This window comes from Podarcis muralis, chromosome 11 (assembly GCF_964188315.1).
Source record: "Podarcis muralis chromosome 11, rPodMur119.hap1.1, whole genome shotgun sequence".
Taxonomy (NCBI): domain Eukaryota; kingdom Metazoa; phylum Chordata; class Lepidosauria; order Squamata; family Lacertidae; genus Podarcis; species Podarcis muralis.
The window spans coordinates 22923093-22947380 of record NC_135665.1 but is presented as its reverse complement, the minus strand read 5'-3'; the positions used below and the strand labels follow the sequence as shown (position 1 = coordinate 22947380).

Sequence of the window (24288 nt, the reverse complement as noted above, 5' to 3'; positions counted from 1 at the left end):
TCTTAATTCCCGCCCCCCCTGTAGTAATTGTGTTTATTTCCTCAATTGCCACTATTTCAACCGAAGTTATAATTTGAAAGTTCTTTTTAAGCTTTTAAACTATGGATGGATGGATAGTATGGATCAATTGACTATTATACTGGAAGTCTGCAAAGTGATATTGATTGATTGATTATTAAATTTGTTTACTGTCCTTCATCTGTAGATCTTGGTGCGGTTCACAACATAAAAACACAAAACATATAATAAAAACATGAACAATAAACCCCCTCCCACCCCTTAATGACTATTAAAATATTGTGTAACCTCCAGGTTATGGAATCTTTGGGTTATGGCTGCGGCAACCCTGGAAGTGTATACTTTCGGGTTTCACCGCTCTTGCATGCGCAGAAGTGCTCTATCGTGCCGCACGTGTGCTCAGAAGCAGCACCTATAGTTACGCGTTTTTCAGAGTGCGCATGGCACCCTGAAACGAATTAAATCCATAACCAGAGGTACCACTGTGGTCCATTCCTGCATGTAAATAAGAGAGCTATGCTGACACAGCGCGTTGTAAGTGGACTCCTAAATGCTGTCATTTCAGCATTTTTGCCACATGAAGTTGCAATTGTAAGCCTTCTTCCATGCTAGTGAGTCCTGTTTATCTTTCCTTCTGACTTCCTTCAGAGTAGACATGTACAGAATTGTGCTGTAAAAGGCTTTGAATGTCCTGCTCCCCCCCCCCCCAGAGGAATGTTTGAAATAAAGACTGTGCAAAACCCTGGAAGAAGCCTTTCTCTCCTAAAACCTGGTGAACTGAATGCTGCTCCCCCCCCTTCTCAACAACTTCCATGTACTTTAGATTTATTCGTACCATGCTGCAACATCAGTTTGACAACAAATGAATAATGGCTACATTAGATCTTTGTTAATTCCAGTGACAGCAAATTTTCCAGATTTGAGCCCTTCAGGTTTTCTACATTTTGAACAGCAAAAAAAAAAAAAAAAAAAAGAGAGAGAGAGAGAGAGAGAGAGAGAGAGAGAGAGAGAGAGAGAGATCTGCATCCATTGAATAATTGTACTCTTCTGTTCATCCTACTTAAATTTTCATCTCTTTTGAAAATATGAAGAGTAACTGTGGACATAATAAATAATAATAATTTATGATTTATACCCCGCCCATCCAGCTGGGTTTCCTCAGCTGCTCTGGGCGACTTCCAACAAAGTATTAAAAATACAATAAAACATCAAACTTCCCTAAACAGGACTGCCTTCAGGTGTCTTCTAAATGTCAGATAGTTGTTTATTTCCTTGACATCTGATGGGAGGGCGTTTCACAGGGTGGGCGCCATCACTGAGAAGGCCCTCTGCCTGGCCAGAATCCAACATTGTGTGACTTTAACTCCTGCAATGAGACTTTACCATCCTGTTCTCTGGCAGCTCCCACAGGCACCCCTAGGGCCCCCCAAGCAAATTTTCAAGGGGCACAAATAGTTGCAGAGAAGAGGAGGAGGTGCTGTTGTGTGATCCCTATATCACTACGTGAATATCTTCTAGAGGGAAAGCTGTCTCTCTGTTGAAGCAAAATGTATGAAGAGTCTTGTGGCACCCTGAAAACTCATAATTGTGTTCGTCTTTAAGGTGCCTCAAGACTCTTTTTGATTATGTGAATACAGTATCTGTTACATTCTTTAAAAAAATAGTAGTAGTAGTAGCTGTAGTCTGTATTGGTCATGTTGCCTCCTAAAATATGTATCTAGTGAAACCTGCCAGAAGATGAAATCCACCACGCTGTGCGATTTGATGCATTTCCGTGGACTCCCACGCAAATTCTTTCCTTTGAAAAGTGTGATTGTGCAAAACAAACCGATTAAAGGAATTTACAGAATCTTCTTGACAATCTTTAATTTAAGCAAAATCAAATGATACTGAAATGTAAAATACAAACCTGCTGTAGATTTATTTTATGATTTCTTTCTCTTGTGGACTCTTATCTAGCCCTGCTTTATAGCAGGCTGATAAAAATCAAAGCATAAACATGCCACTGAGATTTATAAACTAAAATTACTGTTCTTTTCAAACTGAAAACTTTTTTCCAGTCTGTTCTAATCAAATGCTATATTGGCTCTTTCAAGTCTGTCCACAGGGTTCTGCCTTCTGAAAACGTTTCAGCTTTCTAACTTTGCCATACCTGTCGACAGCCTTTTTAAACCAGTAGTGCACACCAGGAAGTATAATTTTATCCGTATCCTATATCTGTGCTCTCTGCCCCTTCTCTGCTGGAAATTTGCCATTTCTTTCTTTTCAAGGAGGGCAGACAACGCATATCCTCATAAATCTTGGGATTTCAGAAAATGCATGGGTACCTACAAGGTGGGAAGATGTGGTTATTGCAGCCAGCAGCACTGACAGTGTTAGGCTTTAGGTTGTTCTTGGCAATTTCTGAATCTTCAGTTCGCTTCTTATAAAATGCAGAGGTCTTAAAGCGGTGTGTGTGTGTGCACGCACAAACAAACAAACACACACTTTGCATGTAGAAGTGACTGCTTTGGCACAATCTTCAAATCTTATTGCAGCCCCCAAACTGCTTTGGTCTTTCTCTGCCCGTTCCCCTGAGATACCAGTGATGCTGTGTAGTGCTTTTGTAGGGAGTGTAACTTTTTGGAACAGCTGGGAATATGAGTGAAAGCAGACTATAAATAGAAGCGGGAAGTAGCAGTGGGCTTTTCCCTTAAGCCTAGGTGCTCGTCGCTCAGTTCTGCTTTCATGGTTACTTCTGTTCTGTTAAAATAAAGTGTTTGTGACTTATTCTTGCCTTGCATATTGGCTATTGCACATTGCTGATTAGGATGCCTCTTCTGCCATTGAACCTTGTTGCAACTTTTTTTTTAAAGCCAATTACGTTTTCAGTTTGGATCTGGACTTTTGTAAACTCTTGTTTGCAGATAATGATAAGTGATCCCTGAAGCAAGGAAACATGCTTCGGATATGTGGCAGATGAGACTAGAGACCATCTGATAGAGAAAGCATCTAATGCCTTGTATGTGAGCACTTGCTCCTAGAGACAGATCCTACACTGGACAGAGCTATAATTCTTGCACCCGAAATTGAGGTTGCACTGACAGAAGCCAAAATAATGAGCTCCAATAAAAGCGGGTGTGGTGCAGGGAAGTTCCAGTATAAAGCAGACGGAGAGTTATACAGCAAGCTGGTTGAAAACGGTTACTTCAGCAAAGTCAGTGTTTTTAGTGAGAGTACATTTTCACTGTAGACCTTCGCAGTACCTTGCAAGTTATACAGGATATGCTGCTAAGCTGGTTCAATGTACTAATTGTAAAAAAGAGAGGACATTTTGCTAAAGTATATCATCGTAGTCAGTCTTAATTAGAAATCACATATAGTTACAGTACCCGTTGTTATTCTTTTGAGTGTGGACAGGATTGGTCACACACCTTGCATTTTTTTTATTTATAAAAAGTGTGCTGTTAATATTTTTGCTACAGCTGCAAGGTTACCAAAGGATATGGAATGAATGCTGAATATTAGCTCAGGAATTTCTATATTACCTGAATTGGATTCTTTGCGTTAATTTATGCCATTGAGCACACCAATCATAATTTTGGCTTAGTATCTGAAGAATCAGATACCCCTGTGTGATTGTTTACCTGTAAAAAGCGACCTTTTGCTCCTCTCGTGCACCTAGAAGAGTTCTGTATCGTTTTTCATGGCACTCCTATTCTTGGCAGACGTGTATTTGATGCATTGAATGTATAGTTGATGGACACATCCCTCCTCAGTCAAGTGCTGCTGCAGCAGTACAAACACAGTTTCAGCCGCATCAGAGCACCAGTGTGAGGGGAAACTTGGCTTTTGTTCTTAAAATTAAACTGAACAGTATGTGATACCTGCAGATCAGAAGCTACGTTGTTTACTGTTTGAAATTAGAGAAGCTGTGTTGGAAGGGATTAAAAACTTGATACGAAAGGGTGTTATTGAGGAGGCTGGTTAATCTGAACTGGTCTCATGATCTAGTAGACAGAATTTTAAACTAGCAAATGCATTCATACTTGTTCATAAGAACATTGGGCAATCCCTTTATTAGTACCGATAATCCCACAAAACAATGAGCAGACTAGAAATTGCACATAGCAACGGTTGGGGACTCTGGGAATGGAGTTAGTGCAGAAATTAGGTTGGATGTTGAAGCCTTGAGGTCTTCATTTCAATTCAGCCTGGCAAAGAAGATTGCAGGCTGAATTAGTCCCTGCTGGGTAGTTGCAGGTATTCAGTAATACCTAATATTCTAAGATGACAAAACAATGGCTAATCCCCATTTGGAAAAACCTAAAGGCTGGTTGTTACCCAGCTCTGTCTAATGCTTTAAGCAAAAACGTGAAAGTTTCTGTTGAGGCAGGAAGCAGCTGCAAAGCAAAATATGGCAGTATTTATATTAGCAAAGATGCAAATTAATTGTGGGTAGTACACTAGGTAAAAGTCATCTGAAGCCAAATGGTGTAGTATTGGTCATTGGAGGGCATGTAATCCCTCAGTAGTAGTACTGTAATAATAATAATTAATAATAATAATAATAATAATAATAATAATAATAATAATAATAATTTATTTATTTATACCCCGCCCATCTGGCTGGGCTTCCCCAGCCACACTGGGCGGCTTCCAACATGGGATGCAGAATCCCAATTCAGGTGCTAGAAAATAATCTCTGGCTATATATTCCACTCAGTATTCTGTCTCCTAGGCATATAAACAAAGGCATCTGCATCTGTTCATAAGTTTTAAAAAAACACCACCACCCAAATCCGCAGGTGGGCAGTCCCTTCATTGGGACCAACCAAATGTCACAAAATAGCCAGCAAGGTTTCCAGTTCTCCAGTGCTCTTCATCAGGCAGGAATGTTATACAAAGCAGGGGCTGAGGGAAATGAGGAGGGAAAAAACCCAAACATACAAAGAATAGGAGTAATGAAACTCACTGGGTGACCCTGGGCTAGTCATTCTCATCTAAGCTACCCCTGAGAGTTGTTGTGACTTGGCATCGTGAGGTCCTTGGAAGGGAAGGTGGGGGCTAAAAACATAAAATCAATAATGCAGATTATTGGAAGATTAAGTTTCATCTCCATAAAACCTGCCTTGTTTGACAAGCTGAATATTGCAGTCCATATTGTTGCATGTTATAAACACTGTATAGGCTTAGCTGGGAGCAAATAAGCAGTCACAGTGTTCCAGCAACCATTGCAGACATGTTTCAGGTAGCTGAAGTTACAGGTCACCACCTCAATCAGTTACAAGGCCAGCAGTTTACATCGATCCCATTGTGCAGTTTGCAGCAAACAAGTTTGCCACCTGCAGCTATTCTACAACTTAACTTCATCACACTTACAGTTGTCGGCACAAAGGTACAGAAGGGAGTGTCCTTAAACACAAATGAACACCGTGCACACTAGTTAAGGAAACAATTCTGAATTCTCAAACTCCTGTTTAATATAAACCCCACCTTGGTTACACATTGCTATAGCAGGGGACCTCTGCTAATATCTCTAATTAATGGATTCAAAGGCTCTTTACAAACAGCTGCAAGAATGAAGCCCTCTTCCATGACAACTTATAACCAGGTGATGGCATTGTTTTGACTCTAGTAAATTTGCATGTTTATGTTATTATATTTGGGGTTCTCCTTTTGGAGGCTTTAGTTTATTTCCCCCCCCCCCATATGTGCTTTTGGCTATTTCAAATGCTACAAGGATATGTATTCTCATGGTATTCTTGTTCAGGGTTCGGGTAAAGACAATACAGTGGTACCTCAGGTTACATACGCTTCATGTTACAGACTCCGCTAACCCAGAAATAGTGCTTCAGGTTAAGAACTTTGCTTCAGGATGAGAAAAGAAATCGTGCTCCAGCGGCGCGGCAGCAGCGGGAGGCCCCATTAGCTAAAGTGGTCTTCAGGTTAAGAACAGTTTCAGGTTAAGAACGGACATCCGGAACGAATTAAGTTCATAACCCGAGGTACCACTGTATGTATTATTACAAATCTATATTTTATCACTGAGGATGACCAGCATGGGTTGAGTAACATTGTGTTTTTAGATTCTCATTCTCTTCCCCCCCCCCCATGCCCACATTATTATATGGTATTATTAGGTACATCTTTGCCATACACTGCCTCACTAACCACAAACTATAACGGAGAGAGCTTAACTATGAGTCTCAGTGCAGGAAAATCTGGGCTTCCTATGGTGCAGCAGCAAAAAGGACTGGAGCAAATCAGTTGCAAGCTCATCTCTTGAAGCCTGCATGTTTGGCTTAGCACAATCAACTCCAAGCAATAATATTGCAGAATTGCTGAACTATCTGTAAAAAAAATTCTTACAGTCTATTTTTCTGTGTATTTGCGGAATTGCAAAAATTGACTTCAAACTGTTTAGTGAAAGCTTGTTCTGAAGACAAGATTCAATAGCTATTTGGAGAGAGAGAAAATCTCTGAATGCTTGCAGTTAGTGTCATATTATTTCACCTTACAAGGATGGTTCCCCTCCTCTGTTATTGACCCTTTGGATTGAGGACTGCTCTTTGTTTTATGGTTTCAGTGGCTCCACAGTTAAAAGCCTGTGTTGTATGCCCACTAAGATGGTAACAATCACTGAACACCCCTCTCTTTTCCATCTCGTATACATCTCCACTCTGGAGAGAGTGATTGGATCTGACTTCTTCATGTATATTTCTGCATTGAACATAAGATGAATAAAAAAACCCACATTTCTTCCAAACGTTACAGATTAGCAGGAGTAAAACACTTGCCTGTCATTAGCATTTATAATTTGCACGAGGTGAAATTGGAGCTCTTTTTACAAATTATTCAAAAATGCCTTTTAGTTTGAAATATGATATATGTGAATATTAATGCAAAATAGAAAGCAGAAGCATAAAAAAGAATTTATTCATTGCTTGTGAAAATGTTATTTCACTAAATGAAATGGGGTGGACAACATTTTAAAAAATCTATTAGGATGCACTTGGTAAAACAAACAGATTCAACATTGCAGCCAAATGCTGCTGCTGCTGGGTTTGTTAGGAGAAACACAGTTTAAAAATAATGAACAAAACAAAGCACCCTCCCACACGTGGAAAATATTTAGATCTTATCTGGGAACAGGCAGATCCTGGAATAGGCATGTCTTTCCTTCCCTCCCTACAAAGGTCTTTCATGGTCACTGAGGCATGGGAATAGTTAGTCCTGCTGATCAGTGACGAAGCATGTTATTCTTGACACCACCAGTAAAGCTTTTGATTAATACCAAAATATAGTTCTGTTAAAGAGCCATGCATATATTATAGTTGCAATCCTGTTTTGCAAGTCTTTCATGCTTTTTATTGCTAAAAGTCTTTTATCCCCACCCCTTATCTGTTTATTTGGAAAGAAATCTGCCAAATTCAGTGGAACACGGGTGGCGCTGTGGTCTAAACCACAGAGCTAGGGCTTGCCGATCAGAAGGTCGGCGGTTCGAATCCCCGTGATGGGGTGAGCTCCCGTTGCTCGGTCCCTGCTCCTGCCAACCTAGCAGTTTGAAAGCACGTCAAAGTGCAAGTAGATAAATAGATACCGCTCTGCCAGGAAGGTAAACGGTGTTTCCATGCGCTGCTCTGGTTCGCCAGAAGTGGCTTTGTCATGCTGGGCACATGACCTGGAAGCTGTCTGTGGACAAATGCCGGCTCCCTCAGCCAGTAAAGCGAGATGAGTGCCGCAACCCCAGAGTCGTCCACGACTCGACCTAACGGTCAAGGGTCCGTTTACCTTTCCTCTAGCTGCATGGACATTGAATTGTAGATTAAGACTGAAATCCTGTATTCACTTACCTGGGAATGAGCCCGTTTGAACTTTGTGAGACTGGCTTCTGAGTAGACATGCATAGGATGGTGTTATTAATCTTACGCTACTGACGAACATCTGTTCCCTGAATTATTAAAATATCCAAAGTGTAAAATAATTTCTCCCCCTGCCAACTCCAGGTCTGACTCTCTGATTGCTAACTTCAACTGCGCATTTTATCAAGATTTCTTCCCAAAGAGCAAGGAGCTGCAAATGCACTTCACGTCAGACTTAAAATGATATATGTCTCCTCTTAAACCTTCTAGCTCATAGTAGCTCCGCCTCAAAGCTTCAGCAGTTTATATTGTACTATGACTCAAAATGATAAAGTGAATTGTAAAATGTCGCTATTAGCGGCTACTGGGGTTTCCAGATTCAGAGCTACACTGGAACTTTCAAAGTTTTTATTATGACCTTTTTAGTTTGTGACAGATATAAATATCATACCTTGAGGAAGTCAATGAAACATCAGGTATAATGTGTGGCATTGAGAATAATTACTCTATATATTAACAGAAATCAGTAACAGGCTGAGGGAGGGCCAGCAAGCTGAAGATGAATCCCAACAAGATGGGCGTGCTATGAGGGAACCTTCTTCCACATGTGGTGGGATTGCAAAAAGGTCAGAGGTTTTTGGGAAAATATTTATACTGAAATGAAAAAATTTTTAAGGTGTACTTTCGAAAAAAAACCAGAGGCCTTTTTGTTAGGTTTATCAGGTAAAGAGATAAAGAACAAAGATTGCAAATTTTTCCAATACGCAACAACAGCAGCAAGAGTCCTACTAGCCCAAAACTGGAAACAGCAGAAAATACCGACAATTGAGGAATGGAGAGAGAAATTAATAGATTATGCGGAGTTAGATAGATTGATGGGGAAAATTAGATATTTAAGAGACCAAAGGTTCATAGAGGATTGGGGGAAATTCGTGGATTATCTGGATAATATAAGTGAAGGACGATTAACGCTAGTAGGCTTTAAAAGAGCTCTGTGATATCAGCAAGAATATTGTCAAAAGAGAAATGGTAGAAAGGATTTAAATAATGTCAATAGATAGCAGTATATGCGAATATAATGGAAAGACTACGGAGGATTCGCGGAGAGGCTGAAGGAAGTTCTAAAGAATGAAATCGATGGAAATATGATGTAGACCGTTTAAGTGTTTTTTTGTTATGTTTCAAATGAATAAAAATCATGCATTAAAAAAAAAGAAAAGATGGGCGTGCTATGGGTATTTGGTTCTCACGTCTGGGAGATTGGCATTTTTCCTGTTCTTGACAGGCATGGATGCCCCTTTCTCTACTTTCTGACTGGCAGTATGTGCTATTTCCTTAAATAACCCGATCCAAAATGTTTGAGTTTTAACACAACATAAGATGGAGTACAATAGGTTGCCCTAATCCAGACATGCCTCCATAGCTATTTGCTTCTGTTTTCAAAGGGAGCTGTTCCTAATTTTCTCACATTGTATGTTTGGAAATGCCTCCTCAAAATATCTTCTTTAGGTTGGGTTGAGAAGCAAAGCCACCTTTGTTTATGAAACTACTTCCACAGAGAAATCCCATCAGGCCAGTGTGATTTTATATTATTATTTTTCCTTTATTATCTCAGTTGGCGTTTGGTAGTTTTGCATTGAGTGATCTGCTACTGCTGAAAACTTGGTTTACAATGCATTTAGTTTTGTGTGTGCTAGCTTGGTCAAATTTGTTGGGAAAAGATGGAACGTCAGAGTTTGATTTGTTGTAGGCTGCCCTGAGAGCTCCGTAGAGCCAAGCTGGCGGGAAAGGAACAAACAAATAAATCTTCTGTATGTTTCAAAGTAAATTAGAATGTTAACAGCCCTAGTGATGATTCTGGTTAGACGTTCTCTTTAGTACTTCTGTTTCCCCAAAAGTAATAGCTTGTGGGCTTATGATCATCGGTGGACTAGGGAAACCAGCTCTAGTGTCTTCCTTGTCCTCCAACACCCAAGATTGAAGACTCATTTGGCGGTGATAATGTACTTATATAATATCTGCGATTGGGAAGATTTCATGGCTGCATTAGAGCGCAGCACTTGGGAAGATTTGGAGACATAAAAACTGTCAGGAAAATAAAGTAGAATTATGTTCAATTGTAAGTCCAAACAAGGCCCATATGCTGCTAGAACAGTAAGCCATTGTAAGGTTATATTATTCTTTGAGGAAGTTTTTCACCGCAGAACGTTTCCTTGTCCGCTCTTGGGTCCCTGGAAACTCGTTGTTCAGCACTGTTTGAACCAAATAAAGCCCTTTTGTAAAAAGTTTAAATGATGACATAATGACCACCCAGGTAAGAAATGTGGTAAAGGCCCTTGGTGGGACGGATTCCATCAAAGGTCTTATTAAAATGAAAAAGGAAGTTTGAATTACATTTCCTCATAGCTCTTAATGTATAATCGAATCATGCTATTTTTCTAAAAAAAACTTGGGGAACAAGAATTATATTTCTCATTTCTTCCAGAGATTGCTCTGATTTTTCTTAATTGCTACATCAGATTTTGGCCAGAAGGGGATTTTTAAAAAAAAGATTCACAACTTTTGTATTATTTGTGAGCAAGAGGAAGCTAACCTAAGTAATATGTGGTATGTGTGGTCTGAGTTAGGATTTTATTGTGCATCTTTTAATAAATATATATTATAGAATGGATATTTTTTTTTTACAGTAATTAAAAATAGAACTTTTATTGGACGACTGTCTGGCTTCTTAACTAAACTCCAAATCAGAGATTATAATTATAATAATGTTTTATTTTTATTTTTGCAGACATATTCATCTTAATACCTTATTATGAGAATAGTGGCAATCTGCACATCTGTTAACACTAAAGCTGCATTGTAAAGTGACCCTCATTATTGAACAGCATCATTTAAGGTCAAAGGCCACAATAAGCCTCCTGCTGTTGTCCCTTGTCATAAATTTCAAATGTACCCATAGTGCACATTTTAGAAGTTCCTTAGTTTAATTAACTGAGACTGCAGAAGCACAGAATTCAAAAATAAAGAGGCCAAGTATACCACTGGCTTTTTCACAGTTATTTTTTATTACAAGCAATAAAATGTATTTGTGTATAGCCTCCCCCCCCCCCCCCGTATTTTGAAGTAAACTTAAATACCAGCAAACATACACACTTTTCTTATATATAGCTACAAATCCTGTTTTTTAACCTTAAGTTTCATTTGATTGTGTTTTTTAAAAAATCTTTGTCGCTTATTACAGATAGGAGTGACATATTACTGACATTTGTTTGCATTTTGGCAAACAAATTGATAAATATTGTAAAAAGCGGAACGCTTCAAGAAGGTTTTAGGCTAATTGCTAGTCTCCAATTGTCGCTGTGGGTAAAAGCCTCAGCGCCTAGGGCTTGCCGATCGAAAGGTCGGCGGTTCGAATCCCCGCGGCGGGGTGCGCTCCCGTTGTTCGGTCCCAGCGCCTGCCAACCTAGCAGTTCGAAAGCGCTCCCGGGTGCAAGTAGATAAATAGGGACCGCTTACTAGCGGGAAGGTAAACGGCGTTTCCGTGTGCGGCTCTGGCTCGCCAGAGCAGCGATGTCACGCTGGCCACGTGACCCGGAAGTGTCTCCGGACAGCGCTGGCCCCCGGCCTCTTGAGTGAGATGGGTGCACAACCCCAGAGTCTGTCAAGACTGGCCCGTACGGGCAGGGGTACCTTTACCTTTTACCTTTAATTGTCTGATTTCGACAAGGTGAGGGACAGACTCTAGGCTAGAACTCTCAGTCAGCCAGTTACAACCTCCTCTTTATTTGGAGTAAAAGATTTAAACAAATGGTTTGAGTTCCCTGGGTTTCTGTGAAGCCCTGAGGCTCCGGCAGCAGCCCGATCAGGTTTGGGATACAGGCAATGGCTGTTTTGTGGGGGGGGGGTTTGCATTCCTGACCCCTGCTCATGTTAGTGGAGCGCACACATGTCCGCCCCGGCCACTTCCAGGTTGTGGCGATGCATGTGTGTGCGCAGTCACACGTCAATTGGACGCGTGTAAATTGGTCATTGTCTGTACCTCAGAGGACACCGTTTCATGTCAGAAGAGTCTTGGACCCATCCTGTTCACAGCTCAGGATTCATCCGAACCAAATGCACCCTCTTGCTACTACTTAGGGCTTCAGAGTCAAATCTTTGTGGTGACTTGTTTCCTCGCCCACTTTTTACACCTGGGTTGCAGCATTACCAGAAACCCAAGCAGCAACAGTTTTTACATCTCTTCTTCTGTTAATATTTGCTTTTGCACAAAACTAGGGACCTGTTGGGACGTGGGTGGTGCTGTGGGTTAAACCACAGAGCCTAGAGCTTGCCAATCAGAAGGTCGGCGGTTCGAATCCCCGCGACGGGGTGAGCTCCCGTTGTTTGGTCCCAGCTCCTGCCAACCTAGCAGTTTGAAAGCACGTCAAAGTGCAAGTAGATAAATAGGTACTGCTCCGGCGGGAAGGTAAACGGTGTTTCCATATGCTGTTCTGGTTCGCCAGAAGCATCTTAGTCACGCTGGCCACATGACCCTTAAGCTATACACCGGCTCCCTCGGCCAATAAAGCGAGATGAGCGCCGCAACCCCAGAGTCGTCCGCGACTGGGCCTAATGGTCAGGGGTCCCTTTACCTTTACCTTTAGGGACCTGTTAGCTGTTTCTCAGCTTTTCACATGCCCCAACTAGGGCTGGGTGATATATTGATATATTGTCCAAAACTGGTTTGAAGTCCATATCATGATATCGGTTTCATAGTTTTTGACTTGGCAATATATTGCAAATATATTGCGTGCATGTGCATGCTATGCAACAATCACAATGGGGAGAAACCTGTGAAGCCAGCCAATGCCGCTACATAGCTCCATCCTTATTTCAGACATTGTGATATATCAATGTTTAGCTGGTGATATATCTTGATGTTGAAAACCAGATACTGCTCAGCGCTAGCGCTGATCACGTTTGGTTGCGTCAGCTCAGTTTTAAGGCTTATTTTCTCCAGTGTGGAATACTTTTGATACCTGGTAAGGTTTTAAACATGCCTGATTCCTGACTGAAGAGGACATACACAATCTCTACCAAGAATGCCTAACCTGTGGCCCTCCAGATGTTGCTGATCTAGAACTCCCATCATGCCCATTGCCCAGGGAAGGTAGGAACTGTAGCAACATCTGGAGGGCTACGCTTTTACCACCCGTGATCTCTCCAAATATGGTGCACCTTGAATAGATGCCCTATTGTGTAGCATGCTACTGTGTAGCATTGTGAGCTGCTTAAAGGAAAGGAAACTGAGCATTTTCACGTTCCACAGTTGTTGGTTGCCTGTAGTTGCAATTATACATCAATTTTGCACATGTGATTTAGGTATCTGCTGTGCTTTAAACTCTAGGCTGTGTTCAGTATTGCAGCATAACCAGTCTGCATCCAAAGGCCAAGCTGACTAGATTCCAAGTCGCTCATTAAATCTTTCAGGTGTGTTACATTACTGAATTTTCAAGATAACAGTGAATGGCTTCCTATCTGCCACCAGGTTCAGTCTACAGCCAGAGATATAATTTGAGTCGATAAAGTTTGATAAGATTAATGAATGTAATTGGCATATCAAATATCAGGATACAGTATACCAGAAACTGGATTTGTTTAGAAGCCAACCTCTTTTTTCTTCCAACACAGCAATGTTTTGTTTGGGATGGTGCTGTGGGCACTTGCTGTGTGTGTGTGTGTTGCATTCAAGAAGGGGTGCCACTCTAGTCATTTGATTTGTGAGCTGAGAATGGAGAGGGTGTTCTGGGTGGCGTTTCTTAAAGTATTTCCAGCAAAAGGACCTTTCTGGTGGGCTTTGTTTATGTCAGGAAGTATAAAAGCAGAGGTGGATTAGGCAAAGAGATGATGACTACACTGAAGTTTTAACTAGTGGACTTCATGGCTGAATAGGGATTTGAACTTCGGTATCCCCAGTTCTAGGTAAGGCAGCAGAGATGACAGGCCAAAAAATCCAGTATCAGTTTAGCTCCAATACAAAATAATACTTCTACCTGGGAATACTTGAATCTAGTATGTATGGTTTTGTAATTAATATTTAAGAAATCAATTGCACAATAAAACTTGGTATAACAACAACAATCAACAGCAACCATTGTAGACAGCCTATCTAACTGGGTTGCCCCAGCCACTCTGGGCGGCTTCCAAAACATAAACATAATAAACATAAACATAATAAAACAGTACACATCGAAAGGCCGAAGGTTGGCTTGAATTACAAGGAATTGCAAAACTGAGCAGTTACTGGCTTCTGTGTTACTATTATTGCCATCTTTGATATGGAGATCCTGGCTTATTTTAAACCAGAGTTCCCTGTTACTCCCAAAACAGAGAACTGGTTTAATGTGTTGGCCTAGGAGCCAGATTCAAATCCCAAATCAGCCATGAAGCTCACTTCATATTAACTTGGCCTTCCCCCCAGGCTCTTGTGCTCTCCCTCCTCTCCTCATCACTTTCCTCCACCACAGGAGGTACCGGAAGCTTCTGTCTTCGATGAACACTTCAGCACGCTGTCCAAACTTAAACTGTGGTTAATCTTAGCTGTGGCTCATGAAAACAATTTAGCTTCGTTAATTATGACTTGTTTCCACTAAAACTAACCATGGTTTGTCCAGCTTTGGATGCTACAGTAAACTGCGTTTAATCAAAAATACACAGCAAAGTTTCCAGACTTCTCCTTGTGGCCACCCTAGTGAATGACTGAGTGTGTGCAAGCCTTGGAAGAGGCTAGGCTCATTTTCATTGACTCTGAAGCAGCCCACTACTTCAAGGTTATTGTGAGGTAGAAAGGAGAGGACCATGTATGCTGCCCTGAACTCCAGATAGGAAAGAGGGGATATATAAATGAAATTAATTAATTAAGAGGAGTTGTCTTGCCACCTGCAAGATAATTTCAACACAGTCATGTAGGTACAGTGGTACCTGGGTTGTCGAACGTTTCGGTTTTCAGAGGCCGAAAACCCGGAAGTAAATGCTTCCATTTTCAAACGAGGTGCGTTTCCCAATTTTCTCAATGGAATTTGCCAACCACCCATTGCGCCTCGGTTGTCGAACGTTTAGGAAGTCAAACGGTCTTGACTGATTATGTTCGACAACCGAGGTATCACTGTACTTCATAGCATATATTTCAGTGTTTGGGTTAATAGTGGGGAAACCTTTACTTTTGCATTTTTAAAGAAGGTTCTTTTAGAAGTACCACATTTCTCTCTAACCTCCCCTACCCTCCACCCCCCCCCCCCCAAATATGTGTATGAATAATCAGCTTTTTGCAGTCAGGGACGTAGATGCTTGTATGCTGTTCAGAATGAGACACTGTGTCTGGGCAAAATTACTTATCAAACTGAAGATACTTTTTCACTCTAGTAACTTCAGCCAAACTAGGTCATTCAATAAATGTCAGTAAGACAGGAAAGTAAGTTAAATGTCACTTGAAAGAGGCACGTATGCATAAATTTGCGAGGCACTCTAAAAGCTTTTATAGGTAACATGACTAAAGGTTTTTTTTGTATCGGTCTCTAGCGATAAATGAGTGAATGATTACATTAATTTATCAGGAGGTTTTCTTGCTTGCCTGCTTGTTTATGTAAAATACCTAACAATGATGATAAGTAGTGGCGAATGAGAGAGCTTCTATCTTCTTGAAGTGGGTTAGAAAAGGCAGCTAGATTAGAAAAGGTTCCATGAGTGGGTTATTGTAATTGATATTGATTTAGGAAAAGTAACCTAATAGAAGTTACTGTTTTGTTGTGACTGTTCAAAACCTTGCCATCTTCAAGCTATTACCTCTTGAATTCATGCCATGCTTTACACCTGTCACAATAAAAATATTTTCAGCATATATTGAAATAAAATTACAAGGCAGCTGGTTTTAATTTCTCCTTCTAAAGTGGGTATCATGCCTATCTCATACAGTAATCATGCGCAGGTCTTATAAACAGAAGCTTTGTACGCTTATTCTTTCTTTCCAAATGCTCAAAACTTTAAAAAATTAGATACAATATGTTTCCTCTTAGGAAGCTCATTGCTGCAGGTGACAGGCGTATGTTTCAGTTAGAGCTACTTGCATTATGTTGGAGAAGCTGTTGCCAATCAGGTAAGCAGTTTTCATATTGGAACCCAAGATGGCTGCCACGAATTCACACTTGGTGAATATTTCAGTCCCTATAAGCGTGAGAAAATTAGCTCCAATTACAAAACTAACAAGGAGATCAATCATAATGTGTTATTTTTACTAACACATTATGATTATGATATGTTTGTTATATGTTATGTTAAATAACATAATGTGTTATTTTTATTGTATGCATAAAATACCGCGGTTCATACAAAAAAAATCTATGCAGCTAACAAAAACCACACACCCATATACACAATAAAAACCATGTAAAGATTTCAAATAATAGATCAGCTAATTATTAAAGGAAGATATTTTTTTTCAGTGCTTATAATAAGCTTGGTTTTCACCAGATTTTTAAAGGTTGAAACAGAATGTACCTGCTGAATATCTGTGGACAGAGCATTGTGCAGGATTAGGCCAATTGTACTAAAGGCTTGATTTCTTTTTGCTATCATATGAGCTTCATCAACTTGTGGGAAAGTCAGCAATGTTCCTGCAGATTATATCGTTGAGTAAAACTTCCATGCAGCAGCTGATGTATGGTGAGGTCAGTCTTGCCCAGCTATGTAGGATGGAGTCCCCTTCTAAAATGAAGATTTTATCTCCTATGCTGGCCTCCGGTGTGAGAAGGTCTGGAAACACTGGTTAGATGCCGTGGTGGCTTTCATGTTTTCTCGGTGAACCAGGGTCTTCTTGTGATTCCTACTGTATCTTCTTGAGGGTTATGGCTAGAAGAGGCATTAGGGGGAAAGGCAAACAGGAGTCAGTCCCTTGGACCAGTTTGTGTGGAGGGCATCCATGGCTTCTACTTGTGGGTGGTACCTGGAAAAGAACCTGGGTGTTTGGTTGCTGAGGTGAAAAGTGGACAGCTCTAGATCAGCCTGAATTCCCTTTGGATTTGTCAGAATAGTTGGTCAGATAAATGCTGTTCCCCTGGTTGTTGAGTCCCTCTGCTCAACCAGTCAGCTTGCTCATTTGCTTTTCCACTGACACTCTCCACATTGACCTCTGCCCATGTCAGGAACAATGCCTCTTGTTTAGAGCAGCTCCAAAATGTTGGCGTGAAGATACACCCTTCAGGTGAGTCCAGTGGATCTTTCCATTTGTTTCAATTCTGGAAAAGGTTGTTCATAGAAACTTGCTGCTAGAAAGAAAGGGGTGTGTGGGGGTTATTTTGTTTTAGCAGTACTTTGTTGGTTGTGAGGTCCTTTTGAAGTCCTGGCTTCAGAACTTCAAAGTGCATAATCACCTGATGTGATGGCTCCCTTCCCCAGACTGTGCTCACCATAGTACTTTAGGTGCGTATGTGTGTGTATTTTTCATTGCGGTTTATGTTCTAACAGCAAAATGAAATTATTTTGGTCCAGGACCGAATGTGCCTCTGTATTAAGGAGCATTTGTAAAATTGACCTCTCTATTTTAGTAGGTATGTGATCTTACGTTGCCACTCTTTTTAGGGAGGTTATTTTTTTGGTAAAACTTCCTAATGGACTACATCCACAGCGGGTGATGGTACTTTAACCACTTAATGCTTTTTCTGTCCAGTGATATTTCAACAGAAGTGCTTTCTCTTTAAAACTTTTAAAGACAATGCTTTTAGAAATACTGCGTTGCAATCAACTGATAAGAATGATCAAGTAGTATCATGACAGTTGCACATTTTTATATCCGAACATTTGCAATGTTTGCATATGTTGCGCTCCTTTGTATGCTGAATACAAAGGGCATTGGGTCCTTTTGATGTTGCTTTAAAGAAGCTTTTTAGACATCTGATTTACTGAACAGTATTGCCCACTGCTTTTTGTAATGGTTGAGTTGGTTTAGGGGATTTTAACTGTATTTTTTTTTAATTAACTGTTTATGATTATGCGTTTTATACTGTTACTTGCAAACTGTTCTATGGCTTTAATGAAGAGCATAACATTAAAAAAAATGAACTATATGAGTTTCATGCAGCAAAATGCATAAATATACATACAGCTGAAGGAATGGAGATAACCCCACCGGTGTTGATACATGCTTAAAATTGGAGCATCACAAGGCTTGCTTTTGGCCAGCACCCAAAGAGCTACTTTAAGCTTATTCAAGAGTTTGTACCCACCCAGTGGGATTTTAGATTTCAACAGCAGATTTCCTCTCCCCATCCCTCCATGCCATATCCTAGATTTCTTTTGCCGCTCCCCTTGGTTTTGAGAGCTTTTTACTATACGGGATGCAAGGCAGCTGTTCATAAAACACAAGTACAGCTTTGGGTACGCGAAATTTGCTTTGGGGTCTTGGCTTCTATGCAGAATAAGAGAAGGCTTTTATTTTGTCCAGAGTTTATGCCATTTAATATGCCTATTAAATGAGGAGTTACTCCTGACTTTTTAAATTAAGCAAGGGTTCAGCAAAATATTTCCAAACCAAAAATGGCATAATTTGAATTTATATTTTGATTGCATATGTTATAGCTTACGATGCCAGTGATATTTTTAAACTTCAAAGCCAAATAACTTTGTGGTAGCTACGCATACAAGCTCAAAGGAGTTTAGGTTTGGGCAGATTACTAGTCTAAACAGTTTGTCGCGTAAAACCAATTCATATTGATAAATGACAAGCATGATATACTAACTGTACAAATTGTAACTAACATCTTGTAGTACGCGCTTCAGAGTGAAATACTACCTTTTGGGATTATGAAGATAAAAGTTTTCTTCAGCTGCGACTCTATACACACTTACCTGGGAACAAGTCCTACTGAACTTAATGGGACTGACTTATGAGTAGGCATGCACAATATTGTGCTGTCACTGAAGCTTTTATGCTTGCGTTGTGAGTTAACTGTTTAAGATAAGACCTTTACAGAACAGGACATCATCCGTTCCTGACAATCTTCTGGGTAGCTGTGTCAACATTAAGCTCTCTGACCCAACAGTGGATCCCTTCTAATAGTTTTTTTTATTCTATGACATATCATGGGAAAACATTCCATGTATTTTAGGTGTGTTAAATGCTTTTCAAGTTGTTCCCCTATCAATGTCTAGTTTTCAAATGGTTCTTCTAGGCAATGAAAGCTTTATTAATTTAGCGACAGCAGGTTTCCGGCAAGATCCGTTGCCTACTTTCCTAGTGATCTCATTATCTTCCAGTCCAATTAATGCAGATCTTACTGTTGCAAGTATCCTTTCCTAGCTTGACCTGCCTCAAAATATAAATTATTCATTTCAGCATTAACCACAGGTGATTGGAAGCACAACAAGGCCACTCAAAAAGAAGGGAGTGGCCTCTATATGCTTTGGGGGCTTTCGCAGGATGCAGAAGTATATGTGCTTATAAATTAAAAGGGTTTTCCTTTTCCTTTTTAAAGACCAAAATGGTTCTAGGACTTACAGAATCCATTGGCATTTGAAACTTGAGAGAGTAAGGGATTTGAAAAGGAGCATAAATTAGACTCCTGTAGACAGACCATCAATTGAGTGTATGAGGGAGAGCAGTAGAGATATTGAATGTTACAGTGTAAGCCAAGGGGGAGAAAAAAAGGAAAGAAAATGGAGGGCAGGTGATGAGAGGCAGTAGGCCGCCTTAGAGCCCTAACAGCTTATATTGTCCCCCCCCCCCCAGCCCCTGCACTTATACAAGAATGTTTCAGCAGGAAATGAAGGAAAAAGGAACATGTTTGCTTTTCCAGTCTCCAGGACCCCCACCCACCACTATGCCGCTATTAAATGTTCTGCAATGAAATCCTTCTGCTAATACAGTGGTACCTTGGGTTAAGTACTTAATGCGTTCCAGAGGTCCGTTCTTAACCTGAAACTGTTCTTAACCTGAAGCACCACTTTAGCTAATGGGGCCTCCTGCTGCCGCAGCGCTGCCAGAGCACGATTTCTGTTCTCATCCTGAAGCAAAGTTCTTAACCCGAGGTACTATTTCTGGGTTAGTGGAGTCTGTAACCTGAAGCGTATGTAACCCGAGGTACCACTGTATATGGCACAGGGCTTGGAGTGGGGCCAGAATGTGTCCTTTCCTCTTCCTATCCCCTGAAACGTCTCCCTCTCCCGAGAGGCCTGCACAGGGTTCCTGTTCCAGGCTAGCTGAAACCCTGACCAGGAACCCTCCTCCATTTAGGGACCGGAGATAACTGCAATGCTTTGTTAAAGGTTCCACTGGAGAATGCTATATATAATCAGCTAAGCTTCCAAAAAACAAAACAAAAAAACAAACCTTAGTGACCCTGAATAGTACTCAGAAATCTTTGGCAAAAACAGCCACAAGTAAGTGTTTGACACTGTCTAGCAGTCTTGGAAAATGGGAGCAGCAGACTATGATGTTGTTGTTATCTGTGAACACAGTCTGTCCCTTTCTCAGCTCTGCTCCACAAGCTCAGGCAAGTGTCTTATTCTTTTGTAAACGGAGCACTCCTAGCTCAGGCCTGATCATTTCTGTATGCACATAGTAATGTTTTGCTGATACTGAATCTAAAGAAAAAGATTTCTACTTATACTCCGAACTCCTCCAAGCACTAAACTCTGTGAGGAAAAGGAAGCAATTATAATATTTGGGTTATATGGAGTTATACGGGTTATATTTGGATAATGTGGAGTTTCTTTAAGCAGACATTATTCCTGCAAATCTTACTAAAGTTGTTCTCTGTGCGGATGTTTCTTAATTTACAGGAAGCACCACTGCAGGAAGTTCAAGGATGTAGCATCCTGTTGAGCAAGAGGGTGTTACTATTTTTTGTACTTTCTTCTTGGTTAGTTGGCTCATAATTGACGAATTGATAAAAACAGGAAAAGCATAACTTTTAGACAATATAATCACTTGAGCTGAGATTTTAAATCCCCTTTTGCCAGGAACTCCGTGCTATGCTGCATTGTGCTTCTTCTCTTCCTTTAAATTTAATCTCAAAGCCTACTTAGACCTTGCCAAATAGACACAAGGGAGATCTACAACACCCTTGTGGTTGCTGTATACATCTGCGCAGCAGAGTCATGTGGGATAGCCCCATGAGGAATTTGACTTCCACATGGTGGGCGCTGGGCAATGTACCGATGTATGAGGTGTTGTATGAGGGCCAGAGTGTTCTGGTGGCTTCACCCAGCGGTATACTGTGAGTGAAACCACCACTGCTCCTGAGTTCCTCCACCTCCAGCACCCGGTGGCAGGAACAAGCAGCCTTGGCCAGCCTTGAGATGGGTATATGAAGGAGCATGGAGAACTGGGCATGCAGTGAAAGAGGTTTGAAATCGGGGTGGGGGACACGCGCCACAGCCCAGAGGAGAAATCGGCTCCTTGGGAAATCAGCTGCCCTGAGGGGAAGGTACTGTGGCGCTAGGAAGGGCGGCAAACGAACAATGCAAAGCAAGGAGACGGCGATTGTCCTTCCCCTCTCCTAGCTTGCTGGGTGGGTGTGTTGCGTCCCCTCCAATGCATAGCCATATTGTGATGTTTGGCTGGTGATACACTGCAGTGTTGAAAAGCTGACATCTCTAAGCCCTACCACATGGTGTATGCGAGACAGACAGACATGAAACAATGCAAATACCCTGCAGAAGTTTAGATTGCCCATCATAGTTTGTGAGACAGCAAAAATCCCATTTACTTGAAACTCCACCATGTCAAATATTTCAGTTGTGTTCGGAGAATGGTGTTAGGGAATGATCATAGAATTACTCAGATTATATTATTAATGGTCATTTAATGGATGCACCATTAGCATGTCCCATTATGACTTTGCTTCATCTTTCTGGTCCCTTTTTACATAACCGTCTTTGAAGAACTTGTGACAATCTCTTTCCCCTTAGGCTAGAAATAGTTCATAAACGCTGCTGTTTTGCTGTGGTTATAAATGTTGCTGGGTACTAACTTAAAGTATGTCCTTGTTGGTGCTGAATGCTGGCCTACTGTTCTGATTTATAAGCCAAGCTCTTTGTGGTGTCATGATTTCGAAACACTTCACAGAATTAAATAGTCCCTTTGGAGTAAAAGTTACAGACGACCATAACACCCAGTTAAAGAGTGGAGAGGAAATGTTACAAGCCCTTTCTTTAACCTTGAAGGGAAGATGCCATTGCTCATAGGTAGACCATCTGCATTTGCATGCAAAGCACTTAATATTCAAACCTGCATCTCTTTTTAAAGGATCTCTGAAAGCACAACTGGTAAAAAAGACCACAAAGTGCTGCTGCCATTTAAAGACCATTAATGGACCATGTATATTGGTCCTTTGGTATAAGGCAGCTAAAGGCAATCTGATATAGGTAGGGCCAGTGTGGTTGTAGAGGTTAGAGTGTTGGACTAGGACCTTGGAGACCAGTGTTCAAATCCCAAAATCAGTCTTGAAGCTCTTTGGGTGACCATAGGCCAGTCATTTGCTCTCAGACTAACCTACCTCATAGGGTTGTTGTGCCGATAAAAGGGGAAAGAGAACTGTGTACACCACCCTAAGCTCTTTAGAGGAAAGGTGGGATATAGATGAAACAAACAAACAAACAAACAAACAAACAAACAAACAAACAAACAAACAGGGAGCGTCTTGCAAAAGTACTGTAGTTGTTACAAAATATGACATCCAACCTAGGAATCAGGTGGCAAAACCAATAGTTGTTTTTTTCCCTCCAGATAATGGAAGCAAACCAAGTTTTCACTGAGGCATTCAGCAGAACTTCTGTGGCATCTATAATATACCTTTGTCTGAAAGCATTTTTATACCACTCTTTGCCAGAAAGGCTCCCAGAGTGACTTCCAGATGATCAGTCAAGACAGTCCTTTTTGCCCACAGGCTTGTAATCAAAAGGTAAAAGGAATGGGGAGGAAAAAGGAAAACAAGCACCCTCAGGCACCATTTTTTAAACTTGCGAAGTAGTTTTTATAATGACCAGCTGCTCCCAAAACAGCTGAGTGGCCCTGCTTCCCATCTCAATGGCTGCTGCAGCCTGATGGGATGGATACTGCCAAGTAGCACTTGAGGAAGGAGCCTGATGGGAGCTGCTGCTTCAGCAGCGCTACTGGAGCTGCCCCAAAATTTGTTAACCAGAAATGCTAGACCAAATCCAGTGAAAAAGCTATTCTGATCTGGCAAATTTCCAGTTCGTAAAAGCATCTCTAACAGCTTTCGAAATTTGAGCCCGATATATATCTAAAATGTTCTTTTCTCCATTATGGACACAGTCAATATAATAAATGAAGTATAAAAGTGTAACGCAAAACATAAAAACAGATGGGTACTGTGAATGGGTAAGTAGGAAAACCTGATCTTTTCACTCTGTTCAACAGAACTTCTATTCCTCTGCATTCAGTTCCAAACGACAAGACCTCTTACAAAATAACACATATCCTGTGATTCTTCTTCGTTGCAGTCACTTCTAGAAACAGTTTTGCCATTATGCAAAGGATGAGGAAATTGTCCTTTTCCCCCAGAAGCAAGGTAGCAAAAGACATATCAGACAATTAGTAATATCAGACTTCAAAATCCATCCCACCCCCTTTTGAACATATCATTCATATGTTTGCCCCAAATTCTGCAACAAGATCCTAACTCCTTCTGTGAACAGAATATAGTCACAGAATGGGGTTTTCCATCCTTCCCCTTTTCACTTCACTGTACCCTCCTAAAAATCTCTCCTGGGGTTTGGGGGATGCTTGGGAGAATGGTGTGTAGGATATGGAGCAGGGGGCTGTAGCGGGGGGGGGGGCAGAGGAAATGCCATTTCCAGCCTTTGATTTCTCTGTTTAGCAGACCTTCATGCTTAGGTAAAAATAGGCATTTGAAAGCGTTGGTAGATGTCAGGGAACTGCCATCGGAGCCAGGAGTGGAGGCAAGGCTCCCAAGCGATGCCGGAGAAGGGCCCAGCAGGGAGAGAGGGGACTCATCGGCCGGGGAAGGAAATCAGCGTGACACCAGGGAGAAAGGGGGGCAGAGGAGGGCTTCGGAGAGATGGCTCCAGGACTCTTCGCCAGAGACCAGTGGGGAGAGCACGGGTCCTCCGCTGCCCACACCCACCCTGCGCAGAAGACTTCCGCGCAGGGAGGCTAGGCGGAGACTTGGCGTCAAAGAACTTTTATGCTGGAAGAAGTTCAGGAAACGCCCACTGACGGATTCTGCCAGTGATTGAGACAGCCGCGGAGTCAGGGCTGTCCAGCCAGGGAAAGGTTTAACCAGGCAACCTCGCCAAGAGTGGCGGCAACTTACGCACGAGCAACCCCAATTCCCATTACAGTAGAGATAGCATGATTGCACCTTGATAAGGAAACAGTATTTTGTTTAAAAAAAGGGTCTCGCTTAGCGGC

General features: G+C 41.3%; 1 protein-coding gene across 6 annotated transcripts in view; it reads left to right on the top strand.

Annotated features, from left to right (window-relative positions):
* COMMD10 (COMM domain containing 10) overlaps window positions 1–24288 on the top strand; it is a 133173-nt gene that overhangs the window by 21308 nt on the left and 87577 nt on the right. Inside the window, exon 6 of one of the 6 annotated variants that reach the window (XR_013394641.1) lies at window positions 15914–15993. The exons of 4 other annotated variants lie outside the window; for them this stretch is intronic. Coding sequence is in view for 1 of the 2 variants with exons in the window: in XM_028749378.2 (XP_028605211.2) it covers window positions 918–920 (3 nt within the window). In the remaining variant the exon portion in view is untranslated. Of the gene's footprint in view, window positions 1–917; window positions 943–15913; window positions 15994–24288 lie in introns of those variants that run through there. One more of the 6 variants, XM_028749378.2, reaches the window with a different exon arrangement.